The sequence below is a fragment of the Vombatus ursinus genome, unplaced genomic scaffold (genome assembly GCF_900497805.2).
Source record: "Vombatus ursinus unplaced genomic scaffold, bare-nosed wombat genome assembly UNPS02014799.1, whole genome shotgun sequence".
Classification (NCBI taxonomy): Eukaryota; Metazoa; Chordata; class Mammalia; order Diprotodontia; family Vombatidae; genus Vombatus; species Vombatus ursinus.
In genome coordinates this window covers 41,292,332-41,316,789 of record NW_020954577.1, presented here as the reverse complement: position 1 = coordinate 41,316,789, position 24,458 = coordinate 41,292,332, and the positions used below count along the sequence as shown (strand labels likewise).

The 24,458-nt window shown below is 38.2% G+C and overlaps 1 protein-coding gene across 5 annotated transcripts in view; it reads left to right on the top strand.

Annotated features, from left to right (window-relative positions):
• AZI2 (5-azacytidine induced 2) overlaps window positions 1–24,458 on the top strand; it is a 37,648-nt gene that overhangs the window by 9,782 nt on the left and 3,408 nt on the right. For 4 of the 5 annotated variants that reach the window (XR_003570017.1, XM_027872275.1, XM_027872276.1 and 1 more), the window contains exons 2-7: window positions 3,534–3,756; window positions 5,811–5,936; window positions 6,666–6,765; window positions 8,209–8,357; window positions 15,953–16,014; window positions 21,607–21,725. Coding sequence is in view for 4 of the 5 variants with exons in the window: in XM_027872275.1 (XP_027728076.1) it covers window positions 3,541–3,756; window positions 5,811–5,936; window positions 6,666–6,765; window positions 8,209–8,357; window positions 15,953–16,014; window positions 21,607–21,725 (772 nt within the window). In the remaining variant the exon portion in view is untranslated. The remainder of the gene's footprint in view (window positions 1–3,533; window positions 3,757–5,810; window positions 5,937–6,665; window positions 6,766–8,208; window positions 8,358–15,952; window positions 16,015–21,606; window positions 21,726–24,458) is intronic. The other variant, XM_027872278.1, reaches the window with a different exon arrangement.

Sequence of the window (24,458 nt, the reverse complement as noted above, 5' to 3'; positions counted from 1 at the left end):
AGTGCTGATGTCCACTCCATGGCTCAGAAAGAGCTTGACATTTATATTGTGTTTTGAGTTTTGCAAAACATTTTGCATACAATATAATTCATTTGACCCTGCTAATCCTGTGAGAAAGGCACTACCCTGAAAGGGGTGAATGACTTGGTGGGGGTCACACAGTTCATAAGGTGTTGTGTTACTGGAGTTCTACCCAGAGTTCTCCTGACTCCAAGTTCATGCTCTTTCCTACAGCATCCTGCAATGACTCTCCATTGCCTGCAGAAAAAAAGTCTAAACTCCTTATCGTGGTATTCATGGCCCTCCTTAATCTGAGCCTAATCTATCTAACCAGTCTCCTTGTGCACACATCCTAGCCTCCAGCCAAAGTATACTATTTGTCATTCCTTTAATATATCCTCTGTCTTTTTGCCTTTAGTAATATTATTTTTTCTTCAAATTCCTTGTTTAGCAAGATAATGTACATAAAGTGCTTTACAAATCTTAAAGCTCTGTATCAGTTATTAAAATAGTAATTCCATGAATCATAGCTCCTGTTTATATATGAAGCTTTGCAGTTTAACAGAGTTTCTAAATTAGAACAGCCCTGTGTGATTGGACCAGTATCATCATCATTTTACGTATGAGGAAGTTGCTCGGTATGCCTGACTCGATGTGACCCCATGGATGTTAGCTGTAGGGTTTTCTTGGCAAAGATGTGTGGTTTGACATTTCCTTCTCCAACTCATTTTACAGATAAGGAAACTGAGGCAAACAGGATTAAGTGACTTGCCCAGGGTCACAGAGCCAGTAAGTGTCTGAGGATGGATTTGAACTCAGATCTTCCTGACTCCAGGCCCATTGCTCTGTTTACTGTGCCACCTGTTATTGTTTGTCCTTTGTTCTCTAAGAGGATGATGACATCAGGAAGGTGATGCCACGGCTTGCAAGTGAATTGGATTTAAGTGAGAGAGGGCTGTGTAAAGTCACCAGCCTTACTTTCTCCTCCAGAGCCTTCTGGGTCTAGTGGTGAAATGTAGATCAGGAGGAATGCAGATAGCCCTGGAGGTCCTGGGAGACCTTGGCCTTTTTAACTAAGGTTTTTAATGAGTCTCAGTTTGACTGAGGAAACAGGCATTCAGTGATTAAGGCTAAGTCTGAAATGAGGCTGAGACTTACCTAATTTTAAAAAAAAATCAGTCTGGGAGGGAAAGACCCTCAGGCTTTCTGGCCAAACTTAAACTCTGAGACAATCTGGGTCCAAACCTTGACCAAGTGGGGCTTGGCCTGAGACCCATTGTTGGCCAATCTTTGAGAGCCTGAGTGATTTGGCTCTTAGGCAGGGTCCTGTAGAGTAAAAAAAAAAGGTTTCTGGGATAAAAATTTACATTCCTTTGGGCAGAGCACACTGGTAAGGGTTTGGTATCCTATGTGGACTGAGGGAATGGAAAGAAAGAAAGGAGGTGGAAGGAAGGGAAGGAAAGAAGCTAGCCAGGAAGGTTGGCTGGTCATGTTGCCTAATTGGCCAGTTCCAATTGGATCCCCCAGTGGAGCAGCTCCTGTTTACTACTCACAGACACTGTTATTCTGCATTCTTGCAGAGAACCATAACATCAGGGAGGTGATGCCTTGACATGCAAGTGAATTGGATGTAAGTGAGAGAGGGCTGGTGTGGAGTCACTAGCTTCACTTTAGCTGCCCCACATGTGAGGAAAGTGAAGCTCGGAAGAGGTAAATGACTTGTCCATAGTCATGCTATTAAGAAGTAGCAGAATTGAGATTCTAGTATCTAGCAGTTTTGACTCCAGGTTCAGTATTCTTTCTGCTATACCATGCTAAAGTAATAAATGCCCTTACACATCCATGTCAAAATCCCATCCCAGCCTAGCATAGAAAATAGTTCATCCTTGAATCCTTTTCTCATTCTAGGATCATAGATTTAGAATGAACTTTAGAGGTCATCTGACTCAGCCTTTTCATTTTAGACATGAAGAAACAGACCCTAAGGATGCCAAGAGGCAAGTGGGGAGGAAGGGGTGCATTCAGGGCATTCAGGATGGTCTGTATAAAGGCACAGGAAACAGGCAACCATGCATGCTATCTCCAGAGCGCTTTGCTATGCAGCTGGACCACAGAGTGAGAAGGAAAGTCATAGGAAATAAGTCTGGAAAGGTAAGCCAGAGCCACAGCGAAGATTCTTCAGTGCAGGCCAAGCCCAAATGTTTTCTTGTCCTCAAGGAGGTTGGGAACCTCTTAAGCTTCTGAGAACTTCAGAGACAGTGTGGGTGTGCTTAAGGAAGAGTATTTTGGCAGCTGTGTACACTGTAGATTGGAACAGTGTGGTGGGCAGCCCAAGGGAATGGAAGGTATTGCTATGGAGGATGGGCGCAGTGAATATTTGTTGAATTGAATTGTCAGTAGCTAAGTAAGAAACTGGATTTGGTGTGCGGTCCTTGTTGTTTCTTTTAGGTGCTAATAACCAGAGTAGCCAAAAGTCAAGTCATTCAGCAGAAGGAGGGAGAAAAGTAAAGAGTGATCCCCTTTGGTTTTATGTATTAGGAAGAGCAGGAAAGGGAGAAGGCTAGTGAATCATTTTTATGCTTGTGTGTCATGGTTACATATGCAAGTGCTTCCTCGAGATTTTGTCACGATTATTTGTTCCAAGGGGCAGCTAGGTGGTACAGTGAATAGAGCACCAGCCCTGGAGTCAGAAGGACCTGAGTTCAAATCTGGTCTCAGACCAGACACTTTATTAGCTGTATGACCCTGGGCAAGTCACTTAACCCCAATTGCCTCGTTAAAAAAAAAAAAAAAAAAAAGATTATTTGTTCCACAAGAATGTTCACCAACTTTGACTGATTTCTGAACATTTAAGACACTTAGCAAACACACAAAAGTACGATCCCATTGTCCCCTGTGCCAAACTACTTGTGACCATCAGCCTGCACTACTGTGATTGATTTAGATTCATAACAGATCTTGAAGGTCCTCAAGTTCAGCTCTCATTTAACAGATGAGGAAACTGAGGCCCCTAAAGTTGAAGTAACTAACTTGTGAAAATCCCATGGCTTAAGAGCAATTCTGTCTTGTTGTGATGGTGGAGTAGGGAACTTTAAGGACATTGCTAGCATGAGTTATGCTGGAGTATGGGTGTAACATCTTTAAGACCTTATGTGCTACGGAGCCACATAAAAGCCTCTATCATGGTAACTTAAGTTGAATTAAAAACAGGTCTTCAGATTTATAAATTTAGAGACTTAGTTTCCTGATCCTCAAAAATGGCAGTAATGTGAAAGGTTAAAATATGGACTCATTTTGTCTTGGTTTTATCACAATAAGGAAAATTGAATTTCACTGAGTTGATAACACTTTGTTTGCAAAATTTAAGAATTGTGACTAAAATAGGGCCTCAGCTATTTACCTCATGCAAGGTTGGTTTTTCTTGTGGTGAAGCTTTTTTACACACACACACACACACACACACACACACACATGCATACATACACACAGATATATACACATACCATATGTATTTCTTTTTTTTTCTTTTAAAGAGCTATCATGGATGCACTAGTGGAAGATGACATCTGTATTCTGAACCATGAAAAGACTCAGAGGAGAGATACCATCACTCCTATGTCAATCTATGCAGGAGATGAGTCTATGGCTTCCCACTTTGCCCTTGTCACAGCATATGAGGACATCAAAAAGAGACTTAAGGATTCAGAGAAGGAGAATTCCCTCTTAAAGAAAAGAATACGATTTCTGGAAGAAAAGGTATTTTGCTTGCCCTGTTTTAGTGTCATACTTATTATGTGAAACTTTAAAATACTTGAATTACTAAAAAATAATAGTCTATCTACCCTCTTTCATTGACCTGACTGGAAGTGGTCGGAAGTTCAGATCTTATTGGGGTAAGTAATTCCTGGTGAGGAAATGCCCTTTACCTGCCTAGGGAGGGCAGTGACTCTTCTCTGACTTAGAGTCATGAAGAGTGAAGCCTCTTCCATTTGGCTGCTATGAAAGTTTCTTTGGAGGGCTGGCTTCTATTTCTTGCCTTTTTTTTTTTAGGCTAGAAGCTGGGATTTCTTTGGTGTGGGTAATTCTGGGAGTGGAATTTATCTGCATTTATCTGCAAATCAACTCTTCTTCTGTAACTCTGAGACTTAGAGCATTACCTGGGGCATTGATGGCATCATCCACTTTCGGGGTCCTAAGAATCTGTTTGCTTATCAGAAGCAGTACTCAAAGCCAAGTCTTCTCAACCGAGGCTGCCTTACCATGCGCTGGGTGCTGCTTATGAGGTGACACTCACTGCATATTATAGAATCTTGAAGCATTTTTAGTGGAATACATTTTAAATAGGTATTCGTACTGAAATGGGTCTGCGATCTTGTCTTTATGTAGATATTCACGTCAGTGTTACCGCGCACATCTCATGTGGCCCATGTCTGTGTCTTCCTTCCTTCCTCTCAAGTGTAAACCTCACGCATTATATTCTTGGTTCTTCTGTTGCAGCAGTTTCCTTAGGTGTAAAACCTTTGTTTTGTAATATAAAATGCTAATAGAGAACATGGATTTTTATCTGTTACAAAGGCAGATTAGGTACAATTGAAGGAAAGCCCACCAATGTGTTTACGTAGGAGGCAGGAGCCACTGAGAATTTAGGCATGGACCTCATCTGATGGGCGCATTCTTAATTTTTCCTAGAGTTTGGTCTCAAGGTTTTGTTATTGTGGTTCCCTTTTGGGGAATATATATCAATGACAACTTTATGGTCTATATGTATGAGTGTATATGTTGTAAAATATTTAATAAAAGCTTGCCATTTCTGTATTTATAAATGATGAAACTGATTCAATATATATTAAGGTGTATGTGGAAGAATTTTGAGGCCCACTGGGCTTTGGTTTTTAGGATATATGCTTCTCAATATTAATTTACTGTAATGTTTTGAATCTGCCTCTTTCTGAGTTTTTAATCTTGCCATTTCCATTTCCAAAAGTCAACATCTTCCACAAAGTGTTAGAATATATTGTTCAATCAATCAGAGCTCTGTTATCTTCCTGTAAAATCTTGGAAGGGCCTTGCTAGAAATTAAGTGATTTTAAAAAAATCTAGTTTGATTACTTAAGCCTAAGTAACTGTGCCAATTAAAAAAAAATAACAAAGTCCTACTAGCATTTACATCTGAGGACTGGTTTTTAGAATTATGAATTTATAGAAAATTAGCATATTTCTTTGGAAAGTTGATTTTTAAAGCTTGAATTTATGTGAAAACACCTTTAGGATTCAACTTTTCAAAGGCAACATAGTTTCAATTTATAATAGGTTAGTGGGAAAATCTGGTTTAGTATGTAGAAATGTGCTTTAATAGCCAACTTTCATAATATGTATTCTCTAGAGTTAAGTATTCCTTTACATGGCATTTTCCCCCAACTCACATGTTAATGGCCTGAATAAGTTAAAGCAAGCCAAAAAAAATTAGTCGGTCTATTCTCTCATCAAATTAAATTAATATTTGCTGAATTGAATTCTTCAAATGTCTCTTCTTGATTGCAGCTTTAATTTAAGGAGTTACCATTCAAAGAGAATTTTATTGTGGAGATATTCTTCCAAGCAAGAGGTTGACACTTTCTTTTTGTATTTTGTTCTTTTAAAATTCTCTTAGCATGGATTGACTTAGTTAAACGTGGAACTTTAATCCAATTATCCTTTGACATTTTTTCCCCTAAACTGCAAATTTTGAAGTAATCAGAGCTTTAGAAAAATTAAAACCCCAGTAAGTAGTATAAATTCTTGAGTTTTTCCCCCTATTCTTCTGTATTTAGCTTCTTGAAAACCGATTAGATGAAGAAACAAGCTCTGTAGGACGAGAACAAGTAAACAAGGCCTATCATGCTTATCGGGAGGTCTGCCTAGACAGAGATAATTTGAAAAGCAAATTGGATAAAATGGTAAGTCCTTTTGAGAAATGGAGTGAGATTAGTTGAATGCAAATGACTATTCTCACCTCTGCCAATCTGAGTTTTTAAAAAGATTCTTAAAACATGTTAAATTTTCTTTCAGGTTTTTTCTATTATAAAAACAGATACTAAAAATAGATTAATAGGTTTTGAGAATATTGTAGGTTATAGTGTAACCAAAAAATAGTATAAATAATAATAATGTAATTTCCTGAAGAAATTAAGACTGAATAAGTGAGGAGCTTTAGTTTTAAAATATGTCTGGCATTAATTTTTTAATTTTTTTTAAAAGAAATGACATTGGAATGAAAGATAAACTTCTAAAATTCAATGAGGACATCAGGTATTTGGTACTATCAATAAGAAAATCCAGTGAATAGAGAATATCCTAAATAAGGAAAGAAAAAAAATGTAAATTTGACAGCCAAACTCAAACTTCTTGGCCTGCCTACTTATTGAAACACTAAAGTACAACTTTTTTTTTCTTTTTTTTTTTTGGCTAGGCAATGGGGTTAAGTGACTTGCCCAGGGTCACACAGCTAGTAAGTGTTATGTGTCTGAGGCCAGATTTGAACTCAGGTACTCCTGACTTCAGGGCCGGTGCTCTATCTACTGTGCCACCTAGCTGCCCCACCTTTGTTTTTCTAATACCTTTTTGGAAACTAAAAGAGATTGCCAGCGTATGGTTTTTATACATATAGTCTTGTCTTTTTTCCTTAGAATAAAGATAATTCTGAATCTTTAAAAGCATTAAATGAACAGCTACAGACTAAAGAAGTCGAGCTCCTCCAGCTCCGGACCGAGGTCGAGACTCAGCAAGGTAAGAAGCAGCAGCACAACACCTGGTGGTGCGGCTCTTAGGCACGGACAGCATCTTTAACTGTTCTTGGAAAAGGCCAGTCCGAGGGGCCAGTGAAGACAGTTTGGATCCTTGTGCCCTGGTTGGCCTCAAGTGAGCCATCTGCCCTTGGAGGGCCTCAGTTCCTTCATCTGTAAGGTGAGAGGCTGGGGCTGGGGTATGTGGTCTCTGAGGACCTTTCTGTTTTGAATCTAGGATATTGTGGATTACATTGTCAGATCCAGGCACAGTGGAGGATATTTTTGCTTAATTTTTCTTTTTCCTTAGATTTTACATAAAGCTTATGTTAGTTGACATATTCATTGTATCCCCATTTAATTTTTGTATAGTACTAATATTTAACACAAATTGTGCTGTTCTTTCCTCCGAGAAATAATAGCTGTATGTATGTGTGTGTTTGTATGAGTGTGTGTATGATATGTGATTGTGTGAGAGAGAGAGAGAAGAGACCTCTCATCTTGCTAGGACAATGAGAGCTAGGAAAACCAGATGGCCAGGCACCACCCTGTTCCCTACAGAATGGAAGAAGGCCTCTGGTGTGTATGGAGAGGGGGAGCACAGACTAGAATGATTGATTACAGAATGGAAAGAAGGTATAAATCACTGCCCAGTCATTGAAATCAACCTGGGGAGGACCTAGAAAGTCATGGGATGAAACGGGTCCTGCCATTGATGGAGTAGGGCTGTGAGAGTCTCTGCAAGTCTGTGCCTTTGATTCAGACCGCCAGGGGTGCTTCTGCTCTAGGGTGGGGGGGGGGGGGTGGGTCATCCTCCACATGCTCCCTTTAGGCTTCAACGCTAGAGGCACAGTGGCAGTGCTCGAGCCTTACACAGCAGGCTAGACAAGCTGATTGGAAAATTTTAATGGATTTTCACCATGCTGATAGTGTAGAATTTTAAACAGGATGAAAAGTTAACTTTTATCTTGAAACTATAGTCCTGTGTTTATCCATGGCAAATAGTTTAATCCCACTCTGGCCCCAAGGGCATGCTCCCATTCCCTAATTAGAACATAATCAAGAATATCTGCTGAAGGGAAAAATCATAAAATAAATTATAAAAGCAAAAGAGTTGTTAGATTGCCTGTCTTTTTGGACCAGGTATAATACTGCTCTTCAGTACCATGAGATCTTTGATACATGTTTTCCAGTTACTGGCATAGTGAAAGAACATTGCACTTGGAGCCACAGCACCGGGGCTTAAATCTTGGCCTTGCTGTTTTCCCATTTTGTGACCTTATCGAAGTCACCTCGTGTCTCAGGGCTGTAGTTTTATCTGTAAAATTAAGAAGTTAAGCCGAGATAACTATGTCCGTCCCTTCCAGCTGTACATCTGGTCATGTTCTGTTTTCGAGGTTGGCACTGTTTGCTGATGACTTCAATTGTTGCTGCTTCTTTTTTGTAGTGATGAGGAATCTAAATCGACCTTCATCTAACTGGGAGGTAGAAAAGTTGAGCAATGACTTGAAAATCCATGGTTTGGAACAGGAGCTGGAAGTGATGAGAAAGGAATGTACTAGTCTAAGAACAGAACTGCAAAAGTCGAAACACAAGGTATACCGAGTTCAGAATTAAATAGCCTTGACCTCTGTCGCCATGCAGGAGTCATCATTTTTCTTGAATCCCAGAGTTCACTTAAAATACATCTGTAGAAACAACAGGAATAATCTCCTGTCATGAAAACTATGTATTATCTTCTCATATAACCGTGTCTTGTAAATACTATTTCGGCATGTATTTTGGGTTTGCTGTGACCTTTGGATTTTGTTATTTTGTTGAGTAACTTACTAATTTAAACCTTGAATTGCATCAGTTTTCTTCAGTTAGGTGAAGAAAGCTGGCGAGTGGTCAGCTTGGAGAAGAAAAGATGTAAATGAGGAGACAAGATAACTGTTTTCAAGAATTAAAGGACTGTCATTTGGGAGAAAGATTCATTTTATATTACTTGGCCCCAGAGAGCAGAACCAGGGGCAGTGGCAGAGTTAGTTCAGTTTATAGAAGATATTCCCAAATCTTGGAGCTGTGGCTTGAGATCTCTCAGGAGGAAACAGGTCTCACTCATGGGATATGAGATGACTACCTGTCTGAAATGCTATAGAAGTGATTTTTATTTGAATAGGATGGACAGGGTGACATAGAAAGGCTCTTTTGAACTTAGAACTTCATTGTGATGATTTGTGAAATCCACAGTTTTCCACAGTCTGTATTTCCTTTATATAAGAGGAAATATTTCAAGAGTTTGTCTCAAATTTTTTAGGTATTTGTGTATCTAGATGAAATCTTAACCTAGGGTCTATGAATTTGTTTTTGTTTTCAATACTTTAATACTTTTAAACTATATTTCAATATGGTTTTCCTTGTAATCTTATGTATATTATTCTTTTAACATTCTTCTAAGAATGGTTCCATAGGCTTCACTAGACTGCCAAAGAGACCCAGAAGACCAAAAAAACATTAAGACCCCTTAGGCTAGATGAAGAGTGGGGGTCGGCAGGAGGCAGGCAGGTAGAGATTCTGGTCTGGGCTGAACAAAATTGACTTACTCTTTGGTTTGAACTCTCAGAACTATTAAAGTAGCATCTTAACATATTTAGAGGCCAGTTTCTGGTATCCTTAGTCATCCAGAACACATTAAGTGAGCATTTTAGTACTTAAGTAACTGTTACGGACAGTTTGTTAGGAGAAAAGAAAAGAAAGGGCTAGATAATCCAGTTTGTTTAAAAACATTTTTTTTTTACATTACTTAGTTTCAGGAATGCATCATTGGGAGAGAAAATATGTTTGAATAAACCAAGTCATCAAAGCATTAGGGTCTGAGTTTTATCCGATGTTGGCAAAGTATTTACAGATCTTGTTGAGTACGTAGTGTATGCTAAATAAATACTTTAATTGTATTGAATCTGAATGACTAGGTCAGGGGTAGATTAATTTGTGTGGCAGAAACTCTTTGGCTATCCCAGTTAGTGATTTCTGTGAGGACCTAGCTGCTGCTACCAGTTGTCACAATTGTCAAGGATTTGTTGAATGCCCATTACCAAGGCACAAGACTATCCACCATGTGAGAATACTTTACCTTTGGGGAATCAGATGTGACCCAGAGCAACTCACAATACCTCTCCGAAGGCCTCGGTTTCATAATGAAGAGATTAGAGTCTAATCTAATTCAGACTTCACAGAATAAATCCACTTAATAAAAGGGATTTGTACTGTAAAACTTTGGACTCGGTCCAAAGACCCCATCCAAGAACCTAGAAGGCCACTTGTGTCCTCAAGGCAGCAGGTTCCCTACCCCTGGATTAGATTCTATGATTTCTAATGGCCCTTCCACCTTCTCAGTCCTTTGATCCTAATTGTGCTTTGAGCAGCTCAGATAGTTGAAGTTGGAATGTCAGTACTAATATAGAGTTACTCTTATGATTTCTGTTTACCTTTACCATCGATGCCTATAGCTTTAAAAAAAAATGACTACTGGCTAATGGGCTACTCTTTAATTAACCTTCTTGGGCCAAGTAATTCCTTTTGTAAACCTTAAAGTTAGAGAATTTCAGTATTAGCGTCAACGCTCCTCTGCTTCCCATATGACTAAAGGTCCTGCTGGAGCAATTACTAAATACTTTCCTCCAACGACTCAGCCCTTTTCAGGGCTGCTCATCACCTTTGGTGTCCACCTGGCACTTCACACTCACCGGTGGTTCCAAGAAGCTGTAGCTTATGCAGTGGCCACACCCTGGTAAATTGTCTTGGCAGACAGGTTAAACCAGGTTGAGGGTAACTGACAGGTCTCACCTGTTGGTGAGTTAGCAGGATGTCTATCCTGAGCCTGTGAAGACTTCCCCTACCCGAATGGGTGGGTGAGAACAATTTGTTCCAGTGTCCATGAAGGTGGCAGAAGCAAGGCTCTGTGGAGCGCATAGAGCTTGGGCAGACACCAAAGAGTCCTGACTTTTGTTTTGCCACTGGACTTTGAAGACTGTCCAAGAGGGTGAGGCTGATGATTTTGTGCAACTCTGCCCCACTTGAATCCAATTCACATTCAAATAAAAAGACAACTCCTTGTGATGTCATTGGTCTTCTTTGAAAATGACGGACAACCAACGTTACTCCACTTCTGTTTGGGTCATTTGTTAATTTGTCATTTCTCCCTACTCAACTGTAAGCTTCATGAGGGTAGGGATCATGTCTTATCTTAACCTTCTAGCTCCCTAAGTACCTTACACAGTGCTTTACATAAAGTTGGCAAAGATCCAATGTTCATGAAATGGAAAGATCTAGTTTGAGAGTCTGCCTACACAGTAGAAATAGAGGCCTGGGTTTGAGTCCCATTTGGAAATCTTACCTCTTTTTGTTTCCAAATAAGATACTGTACATAGTAAAGTCCCAAGATACTCAAATATAAGATACCGTTAAAGAAAATTTTGAGATCTTGAAGCTAGGTTCCTTAAAACAAACTTCAGAAAATATTAGTAACTTCACAGTTAACAAAATGACCTGATAGTTCTTATTTGTTTTATTTCTGCACATTTTTGCTATTTCATTTTAAAATGACTCTCCCCCAAAACATGTTGTGCATGTTTGAATAATTTTAGTCCCTAAATTTATGTGCTACTGATTTTCTGCAGCCCACTAGATGGCACCAAAGGGAATAAAATTACCTCGAGTTGAATTTAATGATCATTTTCTTTTAAATTTTGATTATGAAACTACTGAATTTTGTGCTGTTATTTCTTTGAGTGGCTTTGATTTGGCAATGTTTGTTTCTCACACTATAGGATGTACAAAACATTTCAGCCTTTATTGCTACTTATATGTCAAGATTGTGTGCGGAAGTAATTAATAGTTTCAGAATAGAAATAGTTTCAAAATAATTTCTATAGTACTTTAATGTATACAAAGTCCTTTCCTCACAATACTCCTGTGAGTTATAGGATCCTACAAGTAGTAGGAAAAAGGTTGTGAAAATGAGACTCAGGAAATTTGGAGTTTTCTCTGGGTCATCTACCAGGTAAATAAGTGTAGGAGCCAGAAATCACAGACATACCTCGTTCCTCAAAGACCCATGTCCTCTTCACAGTGAAACACCACCTCCCCCAATCCTACAAAAAAAAGGTCTTGAAATTCTGCATTTTCTCTCTTATTTCATGTCTGTTATTTATTTTAAGCAACATGATAAATATTTTTTGGATCAATCTTTTGTAAGACTCAATTTGCCTCTGCAACTTATACCTACTACTCCAAGTTAATCCCTCTTTGAAATACATGAAGACAACTATTGTATCCCCTCTGAATTTCTAGACTAAATAACCGCAGCTCTTTTCATTTATCCTCACATTATCTTGGTTCCCTTCACTATCCTGGTTACTTTCCTCTGTACACTCTGCAGCTAATTAATGTCCTTCATAAAATATGCTGCCCAGAAGTGAAAATGATGCTTGGCCCAGGGCAGACCATTCTCTTAGCCTCAAGTACTGTGCTTCTCTTAATACAGCCCTTAACAGAGTATTCACTTCCTTGGGTTTCATTTCATATTGTTGATTCATTAGACTGGCAATCCTCTAAAACCAGCATAATTTTTTTCAGAAGAACTATCTAGCCATATCTTCCCCATCTTAAACTGGTGAAGTTCATTTTTGAACAGTGGAGTGCTGGCCTTGGAGTCAAGCAAGCCTGTGTTTATATCCCACCATTAACATTCATTTTTTGGGTAACTGACCAGGTCATATCACCTTTCTGATCCTCAGTTTCCTCATCTGTAAAATGAGGGGGTTGGATTAGGCAGCTTCCAAATGTTTCTCAAACTCTGTTTCTATGATCGTTGGTTTATTCCTATTGAATTTCATCCTTATTAGATAATGGCCCAGTTTTCTGGGACTTGTTGGGTTCTTTTTGATTCTGATCATCATCAGTGTCTGGCCATCCCTTCCTAAGTTTGTATTGTCTGCAAATTTGATAAACATCACCGATGCCTTTATCCAAATCATTAACAAACATGTTAAAAGTCAGGGCCGTGCCCACGTCCAGAGCCGTGGCCAGATCCAGAGCCCCTCTGCTATCAGCCAGTTTTCTCATGGACTCAAGACTATGCCTGACTACCTTTCCATTTCTGCCATTTCACCAGGTTCAAATGCCCTTGAACTGGGCCTTTGTCTAGACCATATCTCTGCATGTTGCCCACAGTTTTAAGAGATTTTGTCAAATGCTTTGTGGAAATCTAGATGAAATGTAAGTCCAGCATTGCCCTCATCTACCAGTCTATGAACTGTCAAAAAAGACGTCCGGTTAGTCCGGTATGACCTGGTTTTCATAAAGGCCTTGTGGCTCTGTAGATCATGACTTCCCTTTCCAAAAGTTTACTACCTGTTCCTTTAAAGGTACATCCTAGAATTTTGCTAGAAATCTAAGTCAAACAGACTCACTCCCTTGTAGACTCCATTCCCTTGCCTTCTTTAAACCGAGACATTTATCCTGTAATCCTGAGATGTCCCTCCTGTTCTCTACAGTCCACACTGACAGTGGTGAGGCAAGCGCGTATGTCAAGTCTCCACTAGCCTCCTCTCTTCCCATCTCCTTACTTACTCTGGACACCAGCTTTATCGTTAGGCATTTTGGTTCTGTCCGGTCCAAAGGTCGTTCTCCTTAGCAGAGATGACAGAAAGATGAGAATTGAGTAGTCTTGTTTTCTTTTGTCCATTATTGTGCCATCACAGCAAGCAACGGCGAAGCCTTTGGTTCTGCATCTTCTTGCCACTTAATTTAAAAAAACAAAAGAGTAGATACACCTTTTGTTATTGTACTCTATTTTCTTGGTCTGCGGTAGTTCGTTCTGAGCTTTATTGCTTTTGATGACACTCTTGCAGGACCACACCGCATTTCTTTTCAGCTGCCTTTGCTTCTGTTGTCTTAGCATAGGTTTAAAACTATGTTTACCCCACATTTCTACATCTTACTCCAAAGACTGAAGGACTTTATGAGACGCTGTATTGAACTCTAGATAAACTATATACCTAGCATTGGAGTAATCTACTGGTCTGTTAACTGTCAAAAAAAGAAACATTGTACATCCACATTAGTCTTTTTAGATTTTCCCTTTTCCTCTGCATTGGAGTTCTTTTTGGGGGTGGGGGGGGTGGCAAGTATGTCTAGGATTTCATTTTCCTTCCTGGGCCAATTTTCTCTCAGAAATTTAATCAGTCAATGAGTATTAAGGTTGCCAAGCATTCTTTTAGGTGCTCCAGATACAAAGACAAGAATAAAACAATCCCTGCCCTCAAGGAACTTATATTCTATAGGGGAAAACTGCATGTAAATATACAGGCTTTATAGGGTAATTTTTTTGGGGGGGAGAGAAGGGAAGTACTAACAGGGCTCAGGAAAGGTCTTATATAGAAGATGACCCTTGCACTGAGCTTTTGAGGAAACTGGGACTTCTGAGAGGCAGAAGTGAGGATGGAGATAAAAGACGGAGTATCTTTTGTGAGGGACAGTAAAAAGGCCAGTTGGGCTGAACTGTGGCTTATAGGAAAGGGAGTAATGTATAATGAGACCAAAAATAGACACTGGGAGGTGGGTGAAATATTTAAATGCCAGAGGAGTTGATGGTTTGTCCTAGATGTATTGACATAGACCAGTGGTTAAGGAAAATCACCTTTGTCAGCTCTCTGGAAGACAGATTGGAGTGGAGAAGGCTGGGAGCCTAATAGAGAGTAATAAGCAACTAAACTAATGTGGTTGCTCTGTGTGAGCAGAGAGGATAGTGGACACTGGACATTTGTGCAATCCTCCCTTTCCTGCTTCTGAACCCTTTGAAATCTTCTGTGACCAGATCTAGGTTACTTACCAGATTGTGTCTATCTTTGCTTTTCTCTCACAATTTCACATGCCCACAAACTTCTTATTTCTATTTCAGCAACCAGTTCTTCCTTATCGGTGAGAATTAGAGCCATAATAGACTTTCCCCTTATTGGTTCCTCTGTCTTGCTGGATGAAATTATCTTTAAGGCAACTCAGGATATTATTAGCCACTTTGTTTTTGGCAGAGAAAAAGCTCCCTCAGCTGTTTGGAAAATTCAGTCCTTCTATCACTGTTACATCAGCCTCAGTGCCAGGCTCTTCCTGTCCAGCCCGTTTAATACATCCCATACCTGACCAAGCATTCCCTCTGTGATGTGTATCTTTGGCAATATTCAGATCTTCAGTGTCTGATGTCACCCATAGCATGATCCAGTGACCACATCACATCAGTTTCCTTCCCTGGATACCATCACCCAGATGTTCTCCATTAAGCTTCCCCCTCTGTTCTTTCTGACTTGTGAACACATTTGGAAGTACATTCTAGTGTTCTGCCCACCTTCTCTTACTTTCCTCCCCCTCTATGCCTGTTGTACCATTCTAGTTAGGGGTCTCATCATAAAAAGTCTCAGGTGATATCTGTGCCTTAAGGTTTGCTTGTCTTTCACTGTGCTTGGCTCCTTCTGTTTTGTGCCCTTGTATGCCCCAGTGTGAGGCAACGGACTTAATGTTCTTTTCCTGGAATTTTTTCTGGCTCCATGCTGTTCATCATAGCTACTCTCTGTAGTGTCAGGCTGGATGACTGAGTAGATGTAGGCCTCCCCCTTCTGTTTCAGTTTAAAGCACTTGGATTTAGATTTGTAAGATTTTAGGCAAATAAATTACTGTTTTGGAGCGTGCTGCTTGTAGGTACATTCCAGTCTGGGCCAAGTCATTCACTCATTCTTCGATTTTAGCATCTGGTCCACATAAACCGAATTCCATTTTCAGACATCATTTTCCTGAAGCCTTTGCCTTCATCCAGCAGCAGCTAAGAATTTGGGATGCCATAAATCCGTAGTTGTGGTTTCTCGATTCCTGTTGGCAGTATCTAAAAGTGTAAATGGGCACTTCCACAAAAGTATTTTAATAAAATTTAAATTATGAAAACTTCAACTTTACTTTTGCTTTTAATTGAGATCTTTTTTAAAAAATTAAGGGATTATCAGCTTAAAATAATTGCAGTTGGACAGTTGCGAATTAAATATTTTGCGAATGATTTATCCATATGTTTATAGTTTTATAATTTGTTTCTAATTAACATAGTACCATACTTGAAAATGAACTACCTCAACTTTATTTTTACAATTTTTTTTTAATGAAAGGATCAGTCTCAGGAAGACAATCTCAACTTCTCAACAGACTTCCAAAGGCCAAGCATTCCAAGGTATGAAACATCCTGGAATTTTAAAAATTGCAGATTGTATTTTTTAATGGTACTTTGCAATTGTGAAGTCCTGTGATTGCTTATGTTTGCATGGATATTAACTTGCTAAGGTATGTCAAATGTCGTTTTATTAATCTATTTTTTTACTCTTCATTTTGGTACTTTTGAAAGCTTTATTCTAATGCAACTAACAGAGTCCTGTTACTTCATTATCATCTATCTATATGTAGACAGGCACCAATTTACTCAGTAGATGCATGGCTGGAAAATTATATTGTCTTTTTTTTTTGCTAAATCAGGTGATATCTTAAACATACTAAAGTATTTACTATTTAAAAAAATCCTGTGTTGAATCTTTTTGTGAAATGAGTCAGCTTCCTAATTTTGTCTTTTTAAAATAGTAATATGCTCCTCTGTAGATCATAATTCAGTTTTATGCAGGTTAGACTTCCAAAAATCTTTCAGGTACAGCATAATAGTATACATTAATATAGCACTTTATGGTTTACACAGTACATTCTTATTTGATCAAAAATGAATTATTCATAAGGTGAATTTTTTACCTTGCAGATAATGTGAGATTTTTTATTATTATTTTTTAATAAAAAATATATTTTTCTGCAGCCACTTCCATTGGAAAAGAAAAACAAAACGCCTTTAACAGATATGCATAATCAAATAAAACAACTTCATGTATTGGCCATGTACAAAAAAATATTATTTCCATCTGCACCCTGAGTCCTCTGTCAGGATGTTGGTAATATACTTTATCATGGGTCCTCTGGGATCTTCACTGACCATTGCATTGATCAAAGTTATTAAATCTTTCAAAGTTGTTTGTCTTTACTATGTATAAATTATTCTCCTGGTTCTCTTCACTTTACTCTGCATCAGTTCATATAGATCTTCCCAGGTCTGTCTGAAACTTTCAGTTTTGTCGTTTGTTACGATGACGTATTACATTCCATTTCATGTGCTGTAGTTTGACCATTCCCCAACAGATGGGCATCCTCTTAGTTTCTAGTTCTTTGCTACTATAAAAAGATTTGCTGTAAATATTTTTGTGCATGTGAGTCCTTTTCCTCTTTCTTGGATCTCTTTTGGCAGTGGACGCCTGTTAGTGGCATGACTGGGCCCAAGCCTACGCAGGTAAGCAGCGATCTGGGCAGGCATGGTTCTGATTCACCAGAGTGCTTAGTCTGATTCACAGGATGTTAATGGCCCTGTTTTTCCACAGCCCTTTCAAGAGGTCATTTGCCTTTTTTTGTCAGTTTTGTTTTGTTAATCCGATGAATTTGAGGTGGATAAATTTGTATTTCTCAGTTGGGGAATGGTTTTTATTGTTATAAATTTGGATCAGTTCCCTGTATCATCTTGGATATGAGACTATTATAAGAGAAATTTGTTGCGAAGATTTTTTCCTCCAGTTATGTGCTTCCTTTCTAATTTTAGTCACATCGCCTTTGTGCAAAGTAATTTTTATTTTAGGCTATCAGAATCGTCCATTTTATCTTTTGTGATCCTACCTAGCTATCCTTTGATCAGAAACTCTTCCCTCGTCATAATAAAATAGCCTTCATGAAGTCCATGAACTGCCACTACTCCATCTTTTCTCAGATAGGCAGCTTAATTTTTCATGGATTACTTGGGTAGATAGCAGCTTTTGAGTCTAGTCTACGTCAGTCAGAGAGTCCGTTATATGATAGGCTAGAGTGCGAGAAGGAAAGGGCGGTGCCCCCAAAGCAGTCTCCATGGAAGTAATTAGACCAAAGAGGCTTTCCTAAGGAAAGAGAAGCTTTCACACTCCAGATGTGGATTTCTGCATCATACATATTTCTCATACAGCATAAAGCACATAGAACTGTGAAACCTCATAGCAGTCTTGGTTTAATTACTACAGGGATGTATGCTTAAATAAGTGTATATGACAAGTCATTTTTTTTTAATATTCCATAAAAGAGATTAAAAAGTAGTGCTATTTAAAGAGCTATAATTACTACGAATAACTTGTCCTCCCCACCCCCACCCCACCTTCTGCTTTATCTTGTTGGATTAGTTTTTAAAGCCAGCTATACTTTTGTTTACTGAGTTGATTTTCTGTTAGGCAGTAGATGAACATACCTCACAACTTGTGTCCTGCGCTTCCTTCCCTGGGTGCTAAATATACTAACAGTCCTGGTTTTTTTAATTAAACCTTAGGAGTGATGGCCACTTAAAACTACTACTTACTACTCATCTATGAATTGGAATTTTATGGAATTTTAGATGCTGCAGAAGAGTTTTTAGAATAAACTCCATAAGTAGAGAATAAGGATTAGGGAAAACTTAGTTGTTAAAATTGCCCTTGGAAAAATCCTGGCTTTTGTCCCAGTGTGCTTTGTATTCAGTTCCGTGCATCTTCTCCAGGAATGTTGAGCTTGACCTAGCAAACTTTAAGAAAACAAAAAGAGAGGCTGTTTTCCAAAAAAAGAAAAAACCACTAGGGATTTCATTTTTGGGTGCTGGGAGAGTGTCCCTCCATTTAACACAATGCAAAAAAGCCTTTTCTTCTTGCCTCCCACCATGGAAAAAGAAGAACTAATAGAAAGAAAGAAAAAATATTTACATAGTATTTTAAAGAGCTATCTATATATTGCTATGTATTGATTTATATAGAAGAGAATCTCATTTGAAAGGAACTTCATTGAGCATGTAATCTTACCCATACCTGACCAAGAATTTTTATGATATAACATCCAACCATTGCTTAATGAAGTGCCTGGAACATAGTAGGTACTTAATAAATGCTTGTTATCAACTGACTCCAAATGCTTCCAGTGAGAGAAATCCCACTTCATTCTGGAGGCATTCCATTTTATTGTTTTACTGAGCTATCAGTAAATTATCAGCCTATGACTCTCTGTACCTTCCACCTATCACTTCTCTTCCCTCTAGAACCAGACAGAATAAGTTTGATCCTTCCCTTTGACGGATATCTTGCATAGCCTTCTTTCCTCCCCCAATTCTTTAGAGCTCTTTCTCATCACCTTCAGCCTAGCATGTTCTCCAGTCCTGCCACTATCTTAGTTGCCTTCTTGTTGAATGAATAATCTTAAAAATTATTGAATGAATAATCTTCATGTTGAATGAATAATATTCAAATAATCTTAAAAACTGTGGCCAACTAAAGAGCCTACTGGAGAGCTTCTACTTGAAATTATTTTAAAAGACAAAATACTGATTTTTTCTGTTAAAAATGGTGCTTTTAACGTAGTAGATATAAGAATGCTGAATGTTTTAATTAAATTAAAGATTTAATCTAGGCAACTGAGAAAAGTAAGCTAGTGGATATCATCTCACCTTTTCCAGCTTTATGTAAGCATTGGTTAAATATCATGTGATTTGAAAATATCTTTAAAAAGGGGGAAGGGCCTTTTCTACAATAATATTAGGATCTCAACAAATGTAGTGATTAAAAAAATACTTAATCGGTTTTATTGTGTCACCAGCCTCCCCCATCCATCCTATATATTTCTTTAATTTAATGACTGAGTTTTCTTCATTATCCACCAGAGGGAGTGCTTGTACTTGGTAATCACTTTAGCTGTGGCACCAGTTTTCAGTTGCTGGGACTAAAGGTTCCTTTCCGTCACAGGTGTGTGTGAAACCTGCTGGCCTCGTTGTGAGCTTGGCTTAATTTTTAGCTGCCTGCACTAGAGAGCACTATTCAAAATGGGATTGTTTGATGCTGTTCTCAGTGGGCTGCGTGTGATTGGGATTTCAGTGTTGTCGATTCAGTCTTGCATAGTTTGTTGCATTCCTTTATTTTCTTGAGGAAATCAAATAACATCCAGGTCATCTCCTTAAAACTATAAAAGCAAATTCATTTTAAAGCGTTGGCTTATCGTACTTGACATGAATTAACATGCGTCTGATCTGTGCTCCTTTGTTGCCATGTGAAGAATCATTGGGAATGGCCAGAACTGCACAGGGACAGGGGCCTACCTGGGAACATTTATGGTAGCCAGCATCCTGGTGGTTTGCTGGGGAGAAGAGCGGTATCTGGCTAATTTTTGTGAAGTAAATCCTCATCAAAAATATGCAAAAGCCCCGTGATTTTTAAAATATGTACTTTGTTGCAATTGGTTTTGTTTGACTATGCATATTTGTTACTAGGGCTTTGTTTGTCTTTTTCCCTTCGAGGAGGAGAGAAATTGGGAGGAGGATAAAACAATAAATGTTTATTCATTGAAAAAATAAAATTTTAAAAACGTACCTGGTTAACAAATGTAGTTGCAAAAGACTTGAACCACCTGTTTGTTTTGTTAGAAGTCATGTGACATTGATTGGGATTGCTGCTCTTAAAAGAATATGTGCCCTTTTCATTGGAGTGAACGCTACACAAAAATAAAACCTGTAAAAATAATTAAATCAAAGTAATTCTAATGTTTTTGTGCTTCCACTGTTTTAATTATTCCTGTGTAGCTAACCAGTGACCTGTTTTTTTTGGCTCTTATTTAGGGGGAACTCTCTCTACCAGAAGGAAAACAATGACTGTCCATTAAACTAATTGTTTTCATTCATTGAAAACATTCACAGATGCAAGATATGACCATTCAGATTTAATGTGTTATTTATAATTTTTCATAAAAATGTTTACATGAGGCACTCGCCATCTGAAAGTACAAAGTCTTTTAGAAGATAAGCTCTCGTACCTCTTTATTTCTCCCTGTCTCTTGGATAGTGTGATAGGCTTTGAACCTCGAACACTTGGTTCAGATCCCACCTCAGCATCTTACTCGTTTGTGAGACCCTGTGCAAGTCCCTTTTTTCTCTCTGAGCTTCCATTTCCTTATTTTTGAAATGGGGATGATAAGGCCTGCATTACCTAGTTCCCTGTGATGTTCTGAAGCACACTGACGAGAACCTCTCCAGACTGCTGTGCTCATCCTAAAGCACTTGGGTGAACCGTGCCATTCTTTGGCCTCAGGTCTAAGAGAAACCGGGTCTTCTCTCCAGGACTATCATAGTCATCAAGATGAGGTTTTTAGTCAGACATGAAACAATTTTAATACCTCAAGTGTAAATATATTTTACTTTGGCTTGGGTAGATTATAAATGAGTCCAGGCATCAGATATGTCTAATTTGGAGTCATAGTTTCAAGATTATAAGAGTAAAATATCAAATTCTGAATGTTGGTTTACTTTTGACTTAACTTCAGTCATAACTTAATAGGTGCTACTGTAATAATTCACTAAATTCTTTTGAAAGTGAACAGTATATTTTTTGCATTTACATTTTTGTTTGTTAACACAAATTAGAATAATTTGTTTCCTTTTTAATGACATATAAATGAGTCACTTAAAGTCCTAAGAAAAAATTTCAGTTATGATGCATATATGACTTTTTACTCTCTTCATTCCATAATACAGGTTTCTTTTAATTTTTATTTAATCATGGTTTTGTTAAATTAGTTTATATTTAGATGTGAATTTTGACAGGAAGGTGATTATGTTCAGATCTGCTTTTAGATTTATATGTTTAAGTCTGAAGGACTACCTGGAAAATGATCTTAAAAGGAACAGTGACCATTGTGTTTTTTTCTATTTCAGTGATAACATGCAATATGCCTACTGGGAGCTCAAGAGAGAAATGTCTAATTTACATCTTGTGACTCAAGTGCAAGCTGAACTACTAAGAAAGTTTAAAGCTCCATCTACAATCAAGAAAGGCAAGTCATCACCAGAAACCTAATTTTAGCCATTCTGTTTGAAGAGCAGCTCGCTAACCTATCTTTTCAAAATCTTATGATTTGAAGATGATAAACCAGAGAATAACATGTTTCAGGCTACTTATTCTCTGCTTGGCTATAGTAGACTCGTAGTGGTCACCTTCACATCTAAAGGTGTCGCTGATGTGTTTTTTCTTTGGGCCTGTATTCTGTTCCCCTTGTGGCTTTTTTCTCTGCCGAGTGTTGCTTATGTGTATAAGGCTGAGGTGTTAGGTTGACTCTGTTTGACCTTTTACCACAACTTCTTCACATAAGAACAAAAGAAGGCGCCTGGACGTGTTTTCTGAAGTCCATGGTGGGCATATAATATGCCAAGTAACACAGTCTTCACAGTTTTCGTATATTTTTGAAAATAAAACATTTTTTGGCCTTTTTTTCTGTTTACTTTGCCAAACACAAGAATTTCTAAAGTGTCTTTGCACATAGCTACAAGACAAAATATCAATACGTTAAAATTGGTATACTTCTACTTACCTTCTCCTGATACAAAAATTGCTCTAACTTTTTATTTTATCTCTAATATACTACTTGGTGACCCACATTTTAGAACTTTGTATCATCCGATTGGTAACAGAGTCCAAGTTTATTGACGAGGTTTTTTTTTTCCTTTCTAATCATAAAGATATTCCTTAACAGCTATAAATCTCATTCCTTTAAATGTAGTAAAATGTATTTTTTGAAAAATCCCAAGTTGGATTATTTTGTAAAGAGAAGAATCTTTTTATAAGGTCACCTCCTAACTATTCTAAATTATAAATTGAGAGTTTTGCACGTCCTATTTTTCTTAAAATACAGCTAAACTACATTTTTAGCACAATTCTCTTTATAATAGTTTTATGGAATAACATGTGAATACAATTTTATTAAGTCAAAGTGAGGAAAAGACAAGCATTTGAAAAAGAATAAAATCCCTCTTATCCTGAACTGGCACTGTGTCAGATTTGGCTGTGACATTCAATAGCTGCATGACCAGGACAAATTATTTAATATCCTTAAGACTCAGTTTCCTCATCTGTAAAATGGAGATAGTAAGACTTACATTTTCTGCCTCACATTTCCTGCCTCACACACTTGTTATGAAAACTTTTAATCCCTAAAGTATTATGGAATCATTTATTATCCTCATTATCTTACAGAGGTTGTGATAATCAGCTCATTCATTAGCTAGTTAAGACATTTTAGTAAACAAGCAAGTTACAATTCATTGTTTGCTTGGATCTTGCCTGGGCTTTAGAATAGTTGGTCTAATTCTTTAAGTGGGAAATGAGTGAGGAAGTCTAATTCCTATAAGAAAAATTAGTAATAGTAGTCCGATTAGAAAAGCGCATTTGGCTCTTTTCTTGGGTTGAACTGTGTTTAATGGAAACCTGGAGACTATTTCTCTCTGTCTGTTACTATTTAGATCAGTAGACAGGCTTTTCCAGCTTTTGAGGGGCAGGGAGAAGGTGTTTCCTTCAGAATTGCCACTGGATTACCCTGTGACTTCTCATAAGCAATATCATTTCTGGTGCTTAAGGCCATGTATTTTCCAAGGCTGATTTTCTCAAGTGTGAATGCAGGCTCAAGGGAAGTATTCCCATCCACTGAACATGCTGCTAGGAGCAGAAGCAGAGGTAAGACTTGCATAGGTCTTTGCCTTGCTGCCATGTTGAACTTGATGTTGAAGAGGGCTGCTTCCAACCCCGTCTTCTCCACCCGTCCTGCATAATTGACATGATTTATAATGCAGTTCTTCTTGCTTCTTTCCAAATTGCATCACATAGAGCTTTTGCTATGTATGACATTCTTTTTGAGCTACAAATAATTTTATCTTCTACTCTAATATCTACCCTATAGTTTGGTGCAGGAAAGTTTATACTACCTCTGCCCCATTTGGAACTAAATGGGGAGATTCCACTGTGCTGTTTCTAGAACACTGGCTGCATACTATGCATATACTTGACTTTTGATTTTTAAAAAAAGATAACTATTACTTACCAGCAGAATTTTGGTCTGTTATTTGGGTGTGTGCAAACAAGTGGCCCATTATGTCTGTTGGTTAAATTGTTGATATTCATGAAGAGATCTAGGCCCAGTTCAGAATCTCAGATTTCCCTGCTTCACATTTCCATCTAAAATTGGAACTGCTGAAAAACTCCCTTGACTTTCCTTACATCTCAACATAAGGATGCCCAAAGTTGAGGAGTTTTTGAACTATATGTGCAAGAGGTGTGTCAGAGCCTTCCTGAATTAGTCCTCTCACACTGCTATGCTCTTTTCCTTTTAAAATGTAGATTATAACCAGTTACGTCTTCTGTTGGTTGTGCTAGAGCTGAGATGCCCAATAAGGACTGAATTTATTATGTTGTGAGAGCTTTTATGGGAGCCTTAATTGCTTTTTAGAATGAAGATATGTAGAAATCTAGATAATTGTTACTGGCTTATGTACACCTGAACCTTCAAGTACACCAAACTGAGTGACCATTTATTTTTATAAGTGGGAAACATACCTTCACCAAAGTCCTGTTCAGATTCCTCATTGTGGTGCAGAGGTAGGCCTGAGCTCCGAAAAGCTCACCAGCTGAACATGAGCCCCAGCAGACCCTGCCAAGGCAGAGAGATTTCATTTATTGGCTCAGTGAGGGCAGAAAGGCTCGTGAATGATGCGGCTCTGGAATGAGGTACTTTTCAGCC